At 34.6% G+C, this 13427-nt stretch overlaps 1 protein-coding gene across 1 annotated transcript in view; it reads right to left on the minus strand.

The window, feature by feature from the left end:
* LOC306867644 (receptor-type tyrosine-protein phosphatase S-like) overlaps positions 1-13427 on the minus strand; it is a 166258-nt gene that overhangs the window by 73685 nt on the left and 79146 nt on the right. Inside the window, exon 6 of the mRNA XM_079413433.1 lies at positions 9389-9406. Within this exon, the coding sequence (XP_079269559.1) occupies positions 9389-9406 (18 nt within the window). The remainder of the gene's footprint in view (positions 1-9388; positions 9407-13427) is intronic.

Genomic DNA, 13427 nt, shown 5'->3' on the forward strand with positions numbered 1-13427 from the left:
AGGGTCATAGGGTTTGAAGAAGGGGTTGGGTTCAGTGAGTAGCAACAGAGAGTCAGCATTCCTGTTTTTCCAGCAATACTTTTGAGACTGTCAAGTATTGCCACCCAAATACTGTAGTTACCAACAGTGGCTACTATTCTAAGGATAAATAACCAAAACCAACCCCCCAAGTTCTAAAACATTTTACTCCAAAGTAAGCAAATTTTCTCAGAGCTCCTTCCTGCCTGAACCAGGACTATTTTGGGTACTCCTGCTTGCTATTCAGCCGACTGACGATTCCCCACTGACTTCATTACATATTTGCAGCTGCGTTTTTTTCCCTCATCCCCATTTCCACTTTGGTTTGGATAAGCTCACTGAGAATTTATAATCTGGAAAGGGAATGACAGTGTTCCTAGTCTTTCTCAAATCTATCTTTGTGTTTACTGTTCATTGGTACAGAGAGGAAAAGTTAGCATACACACTATGGTTTCTGCGTACCTTTACTGTCCTAGCTTTTATTGGCATCCCATTTTGTGATTTTCTCCCAAAGAGTCCCAAGCTCACCAAGCAAGAGGGGTATTTAACAACAACAGCAACAGCAACAACATTACCTGACTATGTTGTCAGAAAACGTCTTTGATCCCTGTCACTTTTCCCTCAAATCTTCCTTTCGCTCAGCCCGAGAATGTTTTCAATTATTATCTTTTATATAAAATTACATTTTGAATTTCCATTATTCATCCTGCCCGTTGCGTCTTTGAGGCTGCCGGTGTAGTCTTCCGTTAGCAGCACCGCTAGCGACAAAACAAGCTGTTATCTTACTTTAACCAATAGTGTCAAGCTCAAAGAGTCATAACGCCGCACAATACCCTTTATGATAATAGGCAAGTGGAAGTCATTTTCTGAATATCTGTGCCAAGACGTAACCAAGCTAGCTGACATGAGCCCTCTAGCTATGAACTATTATCTGAAGCTGAACAATAACGAGTACATTAGCGGATTCAAATGCTTTGTGAGTGTACTATGTGTAAGCCAATTTAGGGGGGTAGAAATCTACAGAATTTGGTGGAGCCAAATTAGCATACTCAAATAAGGATGTGTAAGGTCCTGGTGAGTGACAGCCATTCTGTTTTTAGCTCTACAGTCTAATGATGACCTAGGGCCAGTTTTACTAACAGCTTGCGCCAGTGCAAACAGTCTTTTGGTGTTAAAATAGTACTGTTAGGATTTACTAAAGACGCGCAGTGATGAATTCGTGCTGAAAAGGCGTGGACACAGTTATATTTGTGTCTGACCTTATTGAATATGCATTTGTAGGAGTTTCCCTTTCAGACGCAAAATTAATGGGAGTATTTGCACCATTATTTAACGCCCCAATAAAGCATGTCTTAAACTATTTTGCGCTTGAAATGGCTGCAATTATTGTAGCTAGGAGGCGGCACCGCAGAGAACAGAGAGCGTGTGGTAGAAGGCAGAGGATATTTCCACATGTATTTATTTATTTTGAATACCAGAAGAACACATTATCCCAACATATCGTTTGCAAAGCCATGTTATTTTTTAATTTGCTTCAGGAAATTAAAGACGTCTAGGAACCCTCAACTAGGAGTCATGGAATACCAGCTCTATCAAAACTCATTGCAACCCTTCATTTTTTGGCCTCTGGTTCTTTTCAACATACTGTGGCTTCTTTATTTCTTTATTTGCGATTACGCAATTTTGTGCTGCGCTTGTTATATTGCGTTGGTCAATATGTAATTGATATATTGTGTCTGTGTTCTTTAATTTGCGCATTGCTAGTAAATCACCAGCAGAAAATTCCACACCCATCGGCGCTATTTTGGAATTGCGCTCTCGAGCTAATTTGCCCTGTTTAGTAAAACTGGCCCTAAGACTTCTGCTGGCAAATCCAACTAGTCACGGATTGCGGAAAGCTCTTTTTGGGAATTCTCCACTGCTTCGGTGTCAATGCGACCCGTGTTCTTTAAACTGGCCATTAAGTGTTTTTGTCACGAACAGCCGGAGTTGGCGCACACTCGTGACTGACGGACACAGGGTAATCGTTGACCTGTGACCGGATCGGACTTTAGCGATGGCCTCGGGAGATGAAGTCTTGTCATCTCTCGTCATCCATCCGATCCTGGATCATGGGGGAAAACAGGCTGGGCTGTCTGTTAAGTGGAGGCCGTGTCAGGAGGCAGCTCTGCTGGGGCGTGGAGCGTGGCAGCCAGGTGTGGAGGCGAGGGGAGCCGTGAACCGTGACCAGCGCTACCATGCAGCTGTCTATTAGAGGCTGTGTGCACGTGACGGCTCTCGGCATGCTTGATTAGGCCAAAAGGAACCTGACCATCTTCAACTCACACACACTTTTTCCAGCACCTACAGTCCCATTTGGGTAATTCAATTAGTGGGCGATGCCAGGGCATGATTGATTTGTTTGTGGAATCGACCATATTCTTGTTCTTGCTTTTTCCTGAATGGGTGGAACTGATTAGGAGAGAGAGGTGAAGACTTGGGCTGCTAGCAGAATTTAGTATGCATACTTTTTTGTATGCTTAGAATATCGAGATGGCTTCTAGATTTGCACAGCACAATGGATGATCTACTGTACTGCATCCCGCAATGCAATGTACTTTTAGTCAACCCTCCAGTTATCAGTGCAACTAATGACTCAGAAATAATTATATATTTTTTAGACTGATCCACCAAAAGTTAAGACATCATCAAATGAAACTGAATTAAATATGCCCAAATAACAGTTTTATTTTAGATGTAACTATATTGCAACTGCTCCCTGGGCGCCGCAGCAATGGCTGCCCACTGCTCCAGGTGTATGTTCACTACTTGGATGGGTTAAATGCAGAGCACAAATTCCGAGTATGGGTCACCATACTTGGCCACACACCACTTCCCTTTCCCCTTTCCTTTGCCAAAATTTTGATTCATTTTTTGCATAATATATTAAAGCGGTGTTTTTATAAAATTGCATCTTCAATACACATATAATCAAAATATAACATAAGAAAATAAGATTTAATATATAATGCTGCTTACTTAAATCAAGATATATGAAAACAAGTCTAAATATCTAATGCAGTGTTGTTCCAAGGACATTTATCTGTATTATTATTGATATTATTATTTTTTTACTGGAACTCAAATAAAAAATACTTAAAGATACTCAAGGTATTTTTAAAATGTCAACATACTACAGTATTTTACTTTATATTTTATTGTTCAAACTAAAGCCGGCAGCATATGGTGTATAATGTGTAGTTTACAATAACTTTTCTTTTCTAAATGGATCCTCCCCTATATTTCTTATTCATATTTTTTGTCAAACAAACCTCTAAATATATGCAAAAAAACCTGCCAAAAATTTGCTTTAAAAAGCTGGTGTGCAATGACTGCAGGACTCATGTGTTTGTGTACTGACACACACCAAGGTCACTAAATGTGAGAGCATCATCACAGGGGCGATATGTAATGCAATTGTTGTAAGCTGCCATCTGTTGGCTTGTAGCGCTCGCATAAAAATGTCAATGACGCGTGCACACATCGAACGGGCCGTGCTGACTGTTATTTAGCAATGCACAGGTCAAAACTCAAGCAGACCAAACCGACACAAGTTAAGATAATGTGTACGCAGCACATGCAAACACGCGACTGAGTCGCTAACCAATTAGAGCGTGCGTGCTGTAATGTAGCCGGCACATTTAGCCCAGACCGGGTCTGAGTTTGCAGAAGCCACCCTGGGCGAGAGCTCTGTCTTGGATCACCAATCCCATTATGCAAATGTTGAGTTATAAGTCACGTTCAGTTTAGCTGAGTGTTAGTACGTTAGTTTAGCTGCTTTACTAATGTACTAACAAATTTATCTAAAAAAAATTTGTTTTATTCTGATTGATCATATAAAATATTGAAAATGTAAAAAATATACAAATTACAAATAATATATAATATTCCATACAAAATGAATTACAATGTAAATTAGAAACTAAATCTGAACACACATATATACACATATATATATATATATATATATATATATATATATATATATATATATATAAAACATTGCATATATGTATATACAATTTTAATTACTGTATATTATATAAATATATGCATGTACATTATTGTATATATTATTATGATATTAACACATTCTTATTATTATTATTATACACCACATGAACTAAAATATAAATACATTTTAATAAGTATATATATATATATATATAAACATTATATTATATTATATCATTGAGTCTGTCCTGTGCACATCAATAATTGTCTGGTTTGGCTCAGCTACAAGATCAGGGATCAGAAGACTACAGAGAACGGTTTGAACTGCTGAACGGATTATCGGTGCCCCCCTGCCCACCCTCCAAGAACTGTATACATCCAGAGTGAGGAAAAGGGCTCAGAAAATCCCTCTAGATCCCTCACATCCAAGTCATCCCCTTTTTGAACTTTTGCCATCTGACCGGCGCTTCAGAGCCACAATTACCCAGGCACAAGAACAGTTTCTTCCTCCAGGCAAGCCAACTTATGAACAGTTAAATGCCCCCCTCCACCCATTATGCATTAACAATGTGCAATAACCTTATATTTATTTGCTACCACCTTGTACATCCCTGTGTCTCCTTTTATTCTATCCCATTCCATCATCTATTGGACAACTGTATATACAATCATTTATGTTATAATTATTTTATTTTTCAATTTTTTGTTTATTTATATTTACAAATGTGCATTTTTTTTATTCTCATCTTATTTTTATTGTCTGTGTGTCGTCGTTGTCTCTTTCAACTGGAAGCTTATGATACAAATTCCTTGTATGCGCAAGCATACTTGGCAATAAAACCTCTTTCTGATTCTGATTCTGATATTACATAACATTTTATAATATTGTATATCATTTAAATGGGTCATCGGATGCCGATTTTCCACAAATTGATCTTAATGAAAAGTCTATAACTTACTTTGGTTAAAATTTCTCAATGGTAGTGTAAAAAACACCTGCTTTACCCTGTCAAAATCAGCTCTGGTGTCAAGCCGTTTTTTAGTCCATGTCCCTTTAAATGCTAATGAGCTCTCTTGACACCGCCCCTCTCTTCCGTGGGGTAACGACCAGTACTGTTTACTTTAGCCGCAAAACTGACTAACTAGCACATATTAGGAAAGGCAATTTGCAAATATTCATAAAAACCGTTATAGTCACTTCTTCTGTAGATGAAGCTGGATCATGAATGATTCGTGTGAACATAGACACATTTAGGCATTCACATTCACTTCAAAGCGAAAGTAACATTAATCTTCTGCCTTCAGCGGCTCAGATGTCAGGAGTGAATGATGACTGCTTTATTCATTATTACATCCAACAACAAAACACAATCGCTTAATCTGAGACATCTTGTCTTCCCCTGCACCGGAGTCGACACAATGGTGGACGAATGACAGCTCACTCAGGGCGGGTCTAAGACGGTCTTGTCAATCAACTATTGTGGGAGCAGCCTGTGCAGAACTACGTCATTCTGACAGGAATCTCAGAACAGCCTGATTTGAGAAAGGGGATTTTAAAATAGGGATTCAAAAATTATTATTTATTTTTTTATCATTATAGGATGGATGTGTACACACACTTCCAACACACATTTATGTTCAAACAACTTATAAAGTTAATTTTGCATCCGATGACCCCTTTAACATTGTATATACTATTATTATTATTAATTCATGGTATTTACAATTTAAGTTTCTGTACATTCAATGAATTTATACATTGAAATTATTGCATATATTATTATTATTATGAATAAATTATAGTGTGTGTGTGTGTGTATATATATATATATATATTAGGGATGTAATGGGTCACACAATTCACGGTTCGGTTCGATACGACACAGTGGTGTCACGGTTCGGTACGTTTTCGATACGGGGGGCGGGGCAATTGGTTACGTCGCAATGTTCTAAATATTTCTGTTTTAAACCATGAAGGCGAGCCAATGGATATCACACAAGCACACGTGCAAACTTTGCACAAGATTTATGCTGGTGAACGTTTTAATCTCAGTCAATTCACTATAAGCAGAAAGTGAAAAAAACGGAATGACGAAGTAATGACGGAGCTTTCGGCATCCGATGTCGCTTATTCTCTCAGAGACAACGAGAGACGAATTTACTTCATCATATGCTGATAACGGTATAGCTGTTTTGATTTATTCCCTTAATATTTCTCTTGTGGCTCGTATATACTGAAAATGAGAAGAAACGTACTTTGTGTTAAACAGGTTGTTTTTGAAAGTCGGTGCTTGAAATGAAAGCTTTTTATTTCATTGATTTTTACTGATGACTGCAGTGTTAATATTTTAATTATAGGACTATAATTCATTGTAGGGATCTGTAGCCTCATAGACCTGTTTTAAAAGACCTTTTCAAAAAACATTTTAATTGAGGAGCTAATAGCCTAATCTTATCTTCGCAGCGTGTCAGTTATGTGGTAATTATTGTAGGGAAAATTAATTGTAATTTTAATTTAATAATAAAAGTAACTTCATAATAATATTAGGCCTAATAAAAATAAGAATGTAACAGGCCTACATTAATTGGAAATGCCAAATACTCTAATATTGCCAATAACTGATGTTTTTGACAATATCTCTGGCTATCTTCGATACAAGATCATCATCTTTTGACGGACCCCAGCAAAGGGGATGTTATCGCGGGGCAGACAGCACGTTGCCTGTTACGTCGTTTGGGCTGTGTTGTTAAGCGCAGTGGCACTGACATTATATTTCACACACTTTAAGCTCTTTTATTTTCCAAACGTAATAGGATTAGTCCAACGAATTGTTCTTAGTGTCTTTTTCCATCACTCGTTTTTAGCAGTGACGGAAAAATCTGAAGGCCGTCCGTTACTTTGGCAGATTACACTGAGGGTGATCTATTGTAATTTATAACTGTAATTCCTAGGCCTGTCCAGTTGGTGGCGACTGTGCTCCAGTGAGGCGCGATCGTCTCCAGAACAAAAATAAAAGTCTTTTGCTATGCCTTTGATTACGCACAGGCGAGTATTAGTAAAGCGATCCGCTTGATCTGAGGTGTCTACAGCGATCTATCATGCCACATTAAAGAGCACCAAAACGGTATTTATTGCTTGAATTTCCTAATAAAATGGACAGAATTTGAAATCTGAGACTGCATTTCATATCAAAAGTAACAACGCACAAAGCTTAGCCTATTGCCTACTGTGCATTCATCAAATGAAAACAGCATCAATTGGGAGTTAAGATATATAAAAATAAGAAACTATTAAAACAGGGAAATAATTTTTTGTTTTTTACCCAGCACTAACATATTTTGCGGTGTTAAACATGAAAAGTGATGGAGTCTCTGTTCATCTGTTCTCTTCATAAATATATATGCATAAGCCTATATGCTCGTCTTTAGTTTCATTATTAAAAATGAAAACGTGAATAAAAATAAAAGCAATTAAATGGGTTATTATAATTAAAATATAAAAATTAAAATGACGAATAATAATATTTTATGATGGAACCTCTATAGCGCAACCTCTGATACTAGGGCTGTCAAAGTTAACGCAAATTCATTTTAACGGCAATCATTTTATTAACGCGCGATTAACGCAGCGTGCATTTTCTGTTTGATCTGTGGCCTAGCCCGTAGTTGGAGAAATGGAGATGCACAGTGTTGCCAACTTAGCGACTTTGCAGACCCCTTTAGCGACTTTTTTTCCCTTCAAAAAAGTGCCCAAACCTTATTTAGTTTCTTAGACTCTCCGGTACTGCCGCGCGAACGCAAGGTCTTGCTTTCCCAGAGCGCGCAAGTAGAGCCGAAATCACAGCACAGCTATTGTCTTTATCTTATGTTTATTTGATTTCATCAGACAACGGCACGATTATCAGGATCTATGTGCCGATTAACATCTTGGAAGGGAAAGCTTTAATGCAGTCTTAATGGGTCGCGTTTCAACCACTATTTCATATTCATTCCGTTGTCTGACAACTGAAACAGTAAAATGTATCAATGAAAACTGTTTTATTGAGAATTTAGCTGCATCAAAATACAGTATGTGGTCACAGAGAGGCAAGCAAATCTAATAATAAATACTAAATGTACATTTTGCATGTTCAGAAGAAGAGCTGCCCTGTGGTGCAAAAAATGTAAACAGGTTTGTGTCAGTAAATTGCTCAGTGCAAAGAAAGAGAAGTAATGGGAACTTGGTATTTCTTGTTTCATGTGTCTAATAGACATGAACAAGTTCTTTGAAAAACATCTATGACCTTTGAAACTTGTCTAGTCTTTATGCTCTATGTTGACTATGGTTTCAATCATAACCATACATTTGCATAAAACATCCATATCTGTCCATGCCCATGTTGATTAGAGTATTAAAAACTTGAAAAGTATTAATTTAAGATACTTTTAGAACAGATAAAATGTGCGATTAAGTTGCGATTAATCACGAGTTAACTCATGACAATCATGCGATTAATCGCGATTAAATATTTTAATGATTGACAGCCCTAATATATACACATACACAGAAGGAATTATGAAAAAAAGTTAAGTTTATATATAAATATATAATCACATTCACATGCAATCCAATGATTATACTGTAATGCATATTGAATCATGACACGTATCGCAATGTTTATGATATCGCAAACTAAATCAACTAATTTACATGAATGTAAAAAATCTAAATCAATGTAGGCACCAATAAACATACAAAATTGACCAACATCTGAACAAAGAAAACGACAATACTAAATTAAAAGCAGTGCACAATTGTTATTCAAATAATTAACATTTGAAGTGTAGTTGTTAACCCTTCATTCACCCACAATATTAATGTAAAATCAAATGTTTGATGTGTACCTACCTGCTCACTGCAAAAAAAAAAGCACTTTATTGAAGTTAAAAACATCAGATAGTCTTCAGAAATAATGACATGAACATGGTTCTAGATCAGGAGCGATTCCTTCGAACATCAGTCCTGATATCACCTTCAAACCGCACATTTGAGCTGGAAAGTGTAGCTGAATTTGACGAACTATTGCTATCGTTTGTGTAACGTTAGCGTTGGTATTGGAGATGAGATCAGGACTGAGAGGAAAGCAGCGTCATCTTTAGCGTGAACCGCACGGCCGAGCGCAAATGTCACAGAAGAAGGTAAACAGCAACCCGACACCTGTCTGACTCCCAACACTGACATTAAACACACATAGACACAAACACATACAAACACACACACGGACACAGAATGAAAGCTGGAAGAAGAGGAGGAGGAGAGCCGGCCCCGTCTGAGCTGCTCTGGAGTCATTAGTTAGCAGTTAGCTTAAGGTTAGTTGTGTTTATAGTGATGTCTTACCTCGGATGGGAGTACTCTCTGGAAAAAGACACAAAACGAAACACACATCAGTTTAGTTGACGGTTAATGTGAGGCCAGGTTATGAGTCTCCTCATGTACTGGTTAGTTTAGTTTGAGATCATCATCATCACCACAGATTTAGTAGAGATTAAAGACCTTCCAGTGCTGGACGCGGAGCTCCTATTTCCACTTCCTAAACGCTTAAAAACAATCTGATCAGTCTGAAAAATGCCAGTGACGCTAAAAAAGATTTATTTATTTATTACTAATATATATATATATATATATATATAGATAGTAGTTGACGATAATTAGAATTAGATAATTAGAATTTTATAATAATAATTTCTTTATGAAACTCAAATATAAATATTCTAATATATTGATATACAGGATTTTGACTTTCATGAGCTGTAAGCTCTAATCATCAAAATGAAAACAAAATGACTTTTAAAATGTCTTTCTTTACATGTTATGAATGTAAAATATATATGAAAGTTTCACTTTTTGAAATAAGTTACAAAAAAAATTACGTTTTTCACGATATTCAAATTTTTGGAGATGCACCTGTATATCTTTATTTTTATTTATTTTATTATTAGACTAGTTTTTTTTTAGATATCCAGTAATGGTTAACACTAAAGGGATAGTTCACCCAAAAATTTAAATTCTGTCATTAATTACTCATCCTCATGTCGACCTTCGTTCATCTTCAGAACACAAATGAAGATATTTTTGATGAAATCCGAGAACTTTCTGATCCTCCATAGACAGCAAGGGTCCTAACACGATCAATGTCCAGAAACGTAGAAAGAATATCATTCAAATAATCCATGAGACATCAGTGGTTCAACCGTAATTTTACAAAGCTACGATAATACTTTTTGTGCACAAAGAAAACAAAAATAACGCCATTTTGGAGAGTATCACATATGTAAACCACGTATGCTGATCTGTGTCATTTACGTCGTTTACACTTTGATCTGAACGTAAACAACGTATCCGCACACATACATTGCATAAGTTGTTTACAAATGTGATATTCTACAAAATAGCGCTATAGGGTGACGCGGAGGATACAAATTGTTGAATAAAGTTGTTGTTTTTTTTCTGTGCGCACAAAGTATTCTTGTAGCTTCGTAAATTGAACCACTGATGTCATATGGATTATTTTAACGATCTCTTTGCCATATTTATGAGCCTTGATCGTGTAAGGATCCTTACAGTCTATGGAGAGTCAGAAAGCTCTCGGAATTCATCAAAAATAACTTAATCCGAAGATGAGCACATTAAAAACAGCGCTGTCTCTGTATTTCTTCACTATCACGAGCGCAGGAATTGTGTCTCTCGCTGAGCTCTTTGTCCAGCAGCAGCATGAAGGTCATCGCTGAGCGTGAAGGATATTTTGCCTGCTTCATATGAACTCCTCAAGTGCACGTTTACACAGTATTCCTGTTTTAATGCTAACATCAGGCCTGGAAATAAAAGCGAAATAATTCATTATTTAATATAACTGTTACTTAACCTACTACTTACTTCAGTTTATAATAATGACCGTCCCAACAGCAATACATCATTTATAAAAATAACAATTATACAAATCTAGAATTATTTTTCATAAAACTTATAATAAACTTTAATTTTAAATAAAATAAATTTAGTTGTATTTTTAAGTTTTTCACAATTTCTACAATAATAATACTACAGTATTACATCAATTAAATACAAAATAATTAACAATATACTAATATTATAAATATACTAATTAATTGATATAAATATTAAAATAACCAATTATTATTTAATATTATACATTAATTGTAACGTTTTATTTTTACTTTATTATTTTGCTAGAATGTACATCAATGAAAAATATTACTGCTTAATTAATCTTCATAAATTGCACATTAAAAACCAATTAATTAATAATATACATTATATAAAATAAATTGAAATAGAATTAAAATATTTTTAGAATAATCCTGTGCCTTGATGAACAAAATACAATAAAAGTGTAAATAAAAGAGTTATGTAGTTTTCATACTAATTACTGTATTATATTATCCATATATCAACAATATATAATAATAATTTTTTCATAAATACTATATTAAAATAATTGGTTTTAAATAAAATATGATAGGTTTTTAAATATAATTTGCTGTATTTTTTCAATTCTTAACTTAATTTGCATTTTTTTAAATAATATTAATGAACTGCGTAAATTAATTAATTAATTAATTATTTAATATAACTGTTACTTAAAATAATTTAAGTCGATAATTAATTCATATAATTGCTATATCAATATGTACAAATATTTATTTGTTTTATTTTATTGCTTGAATTTCACTTGGCTAGGCTGTAAAACATATTTAAATGGAATTAAAATAATTATTGGCATAACACTGTGCCTTGACTATCAAAATACAATAAACCGAGTGTAAATAAGAGATTCATCCAGTATTTATACTGACGAGCCTCCTAACAGCAAAACACAACAGGAATGAGAGAATCAAGCGCTGAATAATTGACGCTATACGTGCGTTTTGCGGCTCACAGTCGACATGGTTTCCACAAGCAGGCAAAATATTCCTGATTTAGAGTAGTTTATGTATATTTTAGGAGTTGAGGAGGGATCGGGGCGTTAGTATCAGGGCAGCAGAATGAGCTGGTTTAGCTCCAGCTAGAGACAAAGTCACGGTTAGCTTCGGAAAGAACTGGTTAGGTGAGGTTAAAGGTTAAAGGATAAAGGTCAAAGGTTAGAGGTTCGCAATTACATAAATGTCACAAATCAAGTGGAGACTGCTCAAAGAAGCTCTCACAGACTGTCGCGGGTTTATAAGGAGGCGTAGGACAATCTGGCCGCGTCTTCATCCATCTGTATGGTTTAGAGCGAGTCCGGCTCCACGTTTGGGCCGCAGTGACCTTAAAAACAGCTCATCGAGGCACAGATGTCCCATCACTGACGAATGAGTTGTGCATTTAAAAGCTTTATTAAAAACACAAGCAGAGATTGAAATGCCAGTCTCATATTAATATCATTACAATAATGTATAAACAAATATTTTTTGGCAAACGGAGCAAAGTCATCTACAAAGTCATCTATACTGGAAGTGTACATTATGGCTATTGTTTAATTTTTATTAAATAAAATAATCATATATAATAATATAATTATATACGTGTCTTAATTATTATAATAAATTAAATAGTCAAATTTATGTCTATATTTATCATTTATAATTAATGATTCACATAATTAACGGTACTAAAATATTCTTAAGTAATACACAATTATATTAATATATACATTTATTCTAAACATTTAAAAAATTATAACAATATTTTAATATATTAAAAAAAAAATTAAATCAATTTGACAAATACATGATTAAATATATAGTTACTTAATTTAAATATGTTTACTGTCCCATAAATAACATAATCATATTTTATATTAATGAAATTAACATATGTATTATTCATTATTATAAATGAAATATCCACATTTATATCTATACTTACAATATATAATTACTGATTAATATGATTAATATTAACAATATATGAATAAATAAACCATATATATTAATATAGATTTATATTAAACAATTTAATTATAATATTTGCTTATGATAAATTAAATGATAATTTATTATAACATTACGATTATCCAATTATAAAATCAACTGAACAAATATTTGCTAGTTTTAAAGTAAATTTTATTAACTAGATATCTGAATATAATATAAAACATACGTATTTATTAAATATATGCATATCATTTTTTTATATATTTTAATATTATTTTATCTTTTAAATCAAATAATTTGAAGCTGTGCGTTCGTCTCTCACTGATTTTTTTTCCAAACATCAGGACGGCGACTTTAGGCTCATTCAAAAGAACGGCAGATCTTGTTTTCTTCTCAAGACAAATGTCTCCGGGCCCATGGTTGGGAAACTAAAGAGATCAGTTTCTCTTCGGGACGGAGATACAAACAGGAACGCTTTGAGGAGGTTCAGCTACAGGCCTTTT

Source organism: Barbus barbus (assembly GCF_936440315.1).
Source record: "Barbus barbus genome assembly, chromosome: 49".
Lineage (NCBI taxonomy): Eukaryota > Metazoa > Chordata > Actinopteri > Cypriniformes > Cyprinidae > Barbus > Barbus barbus.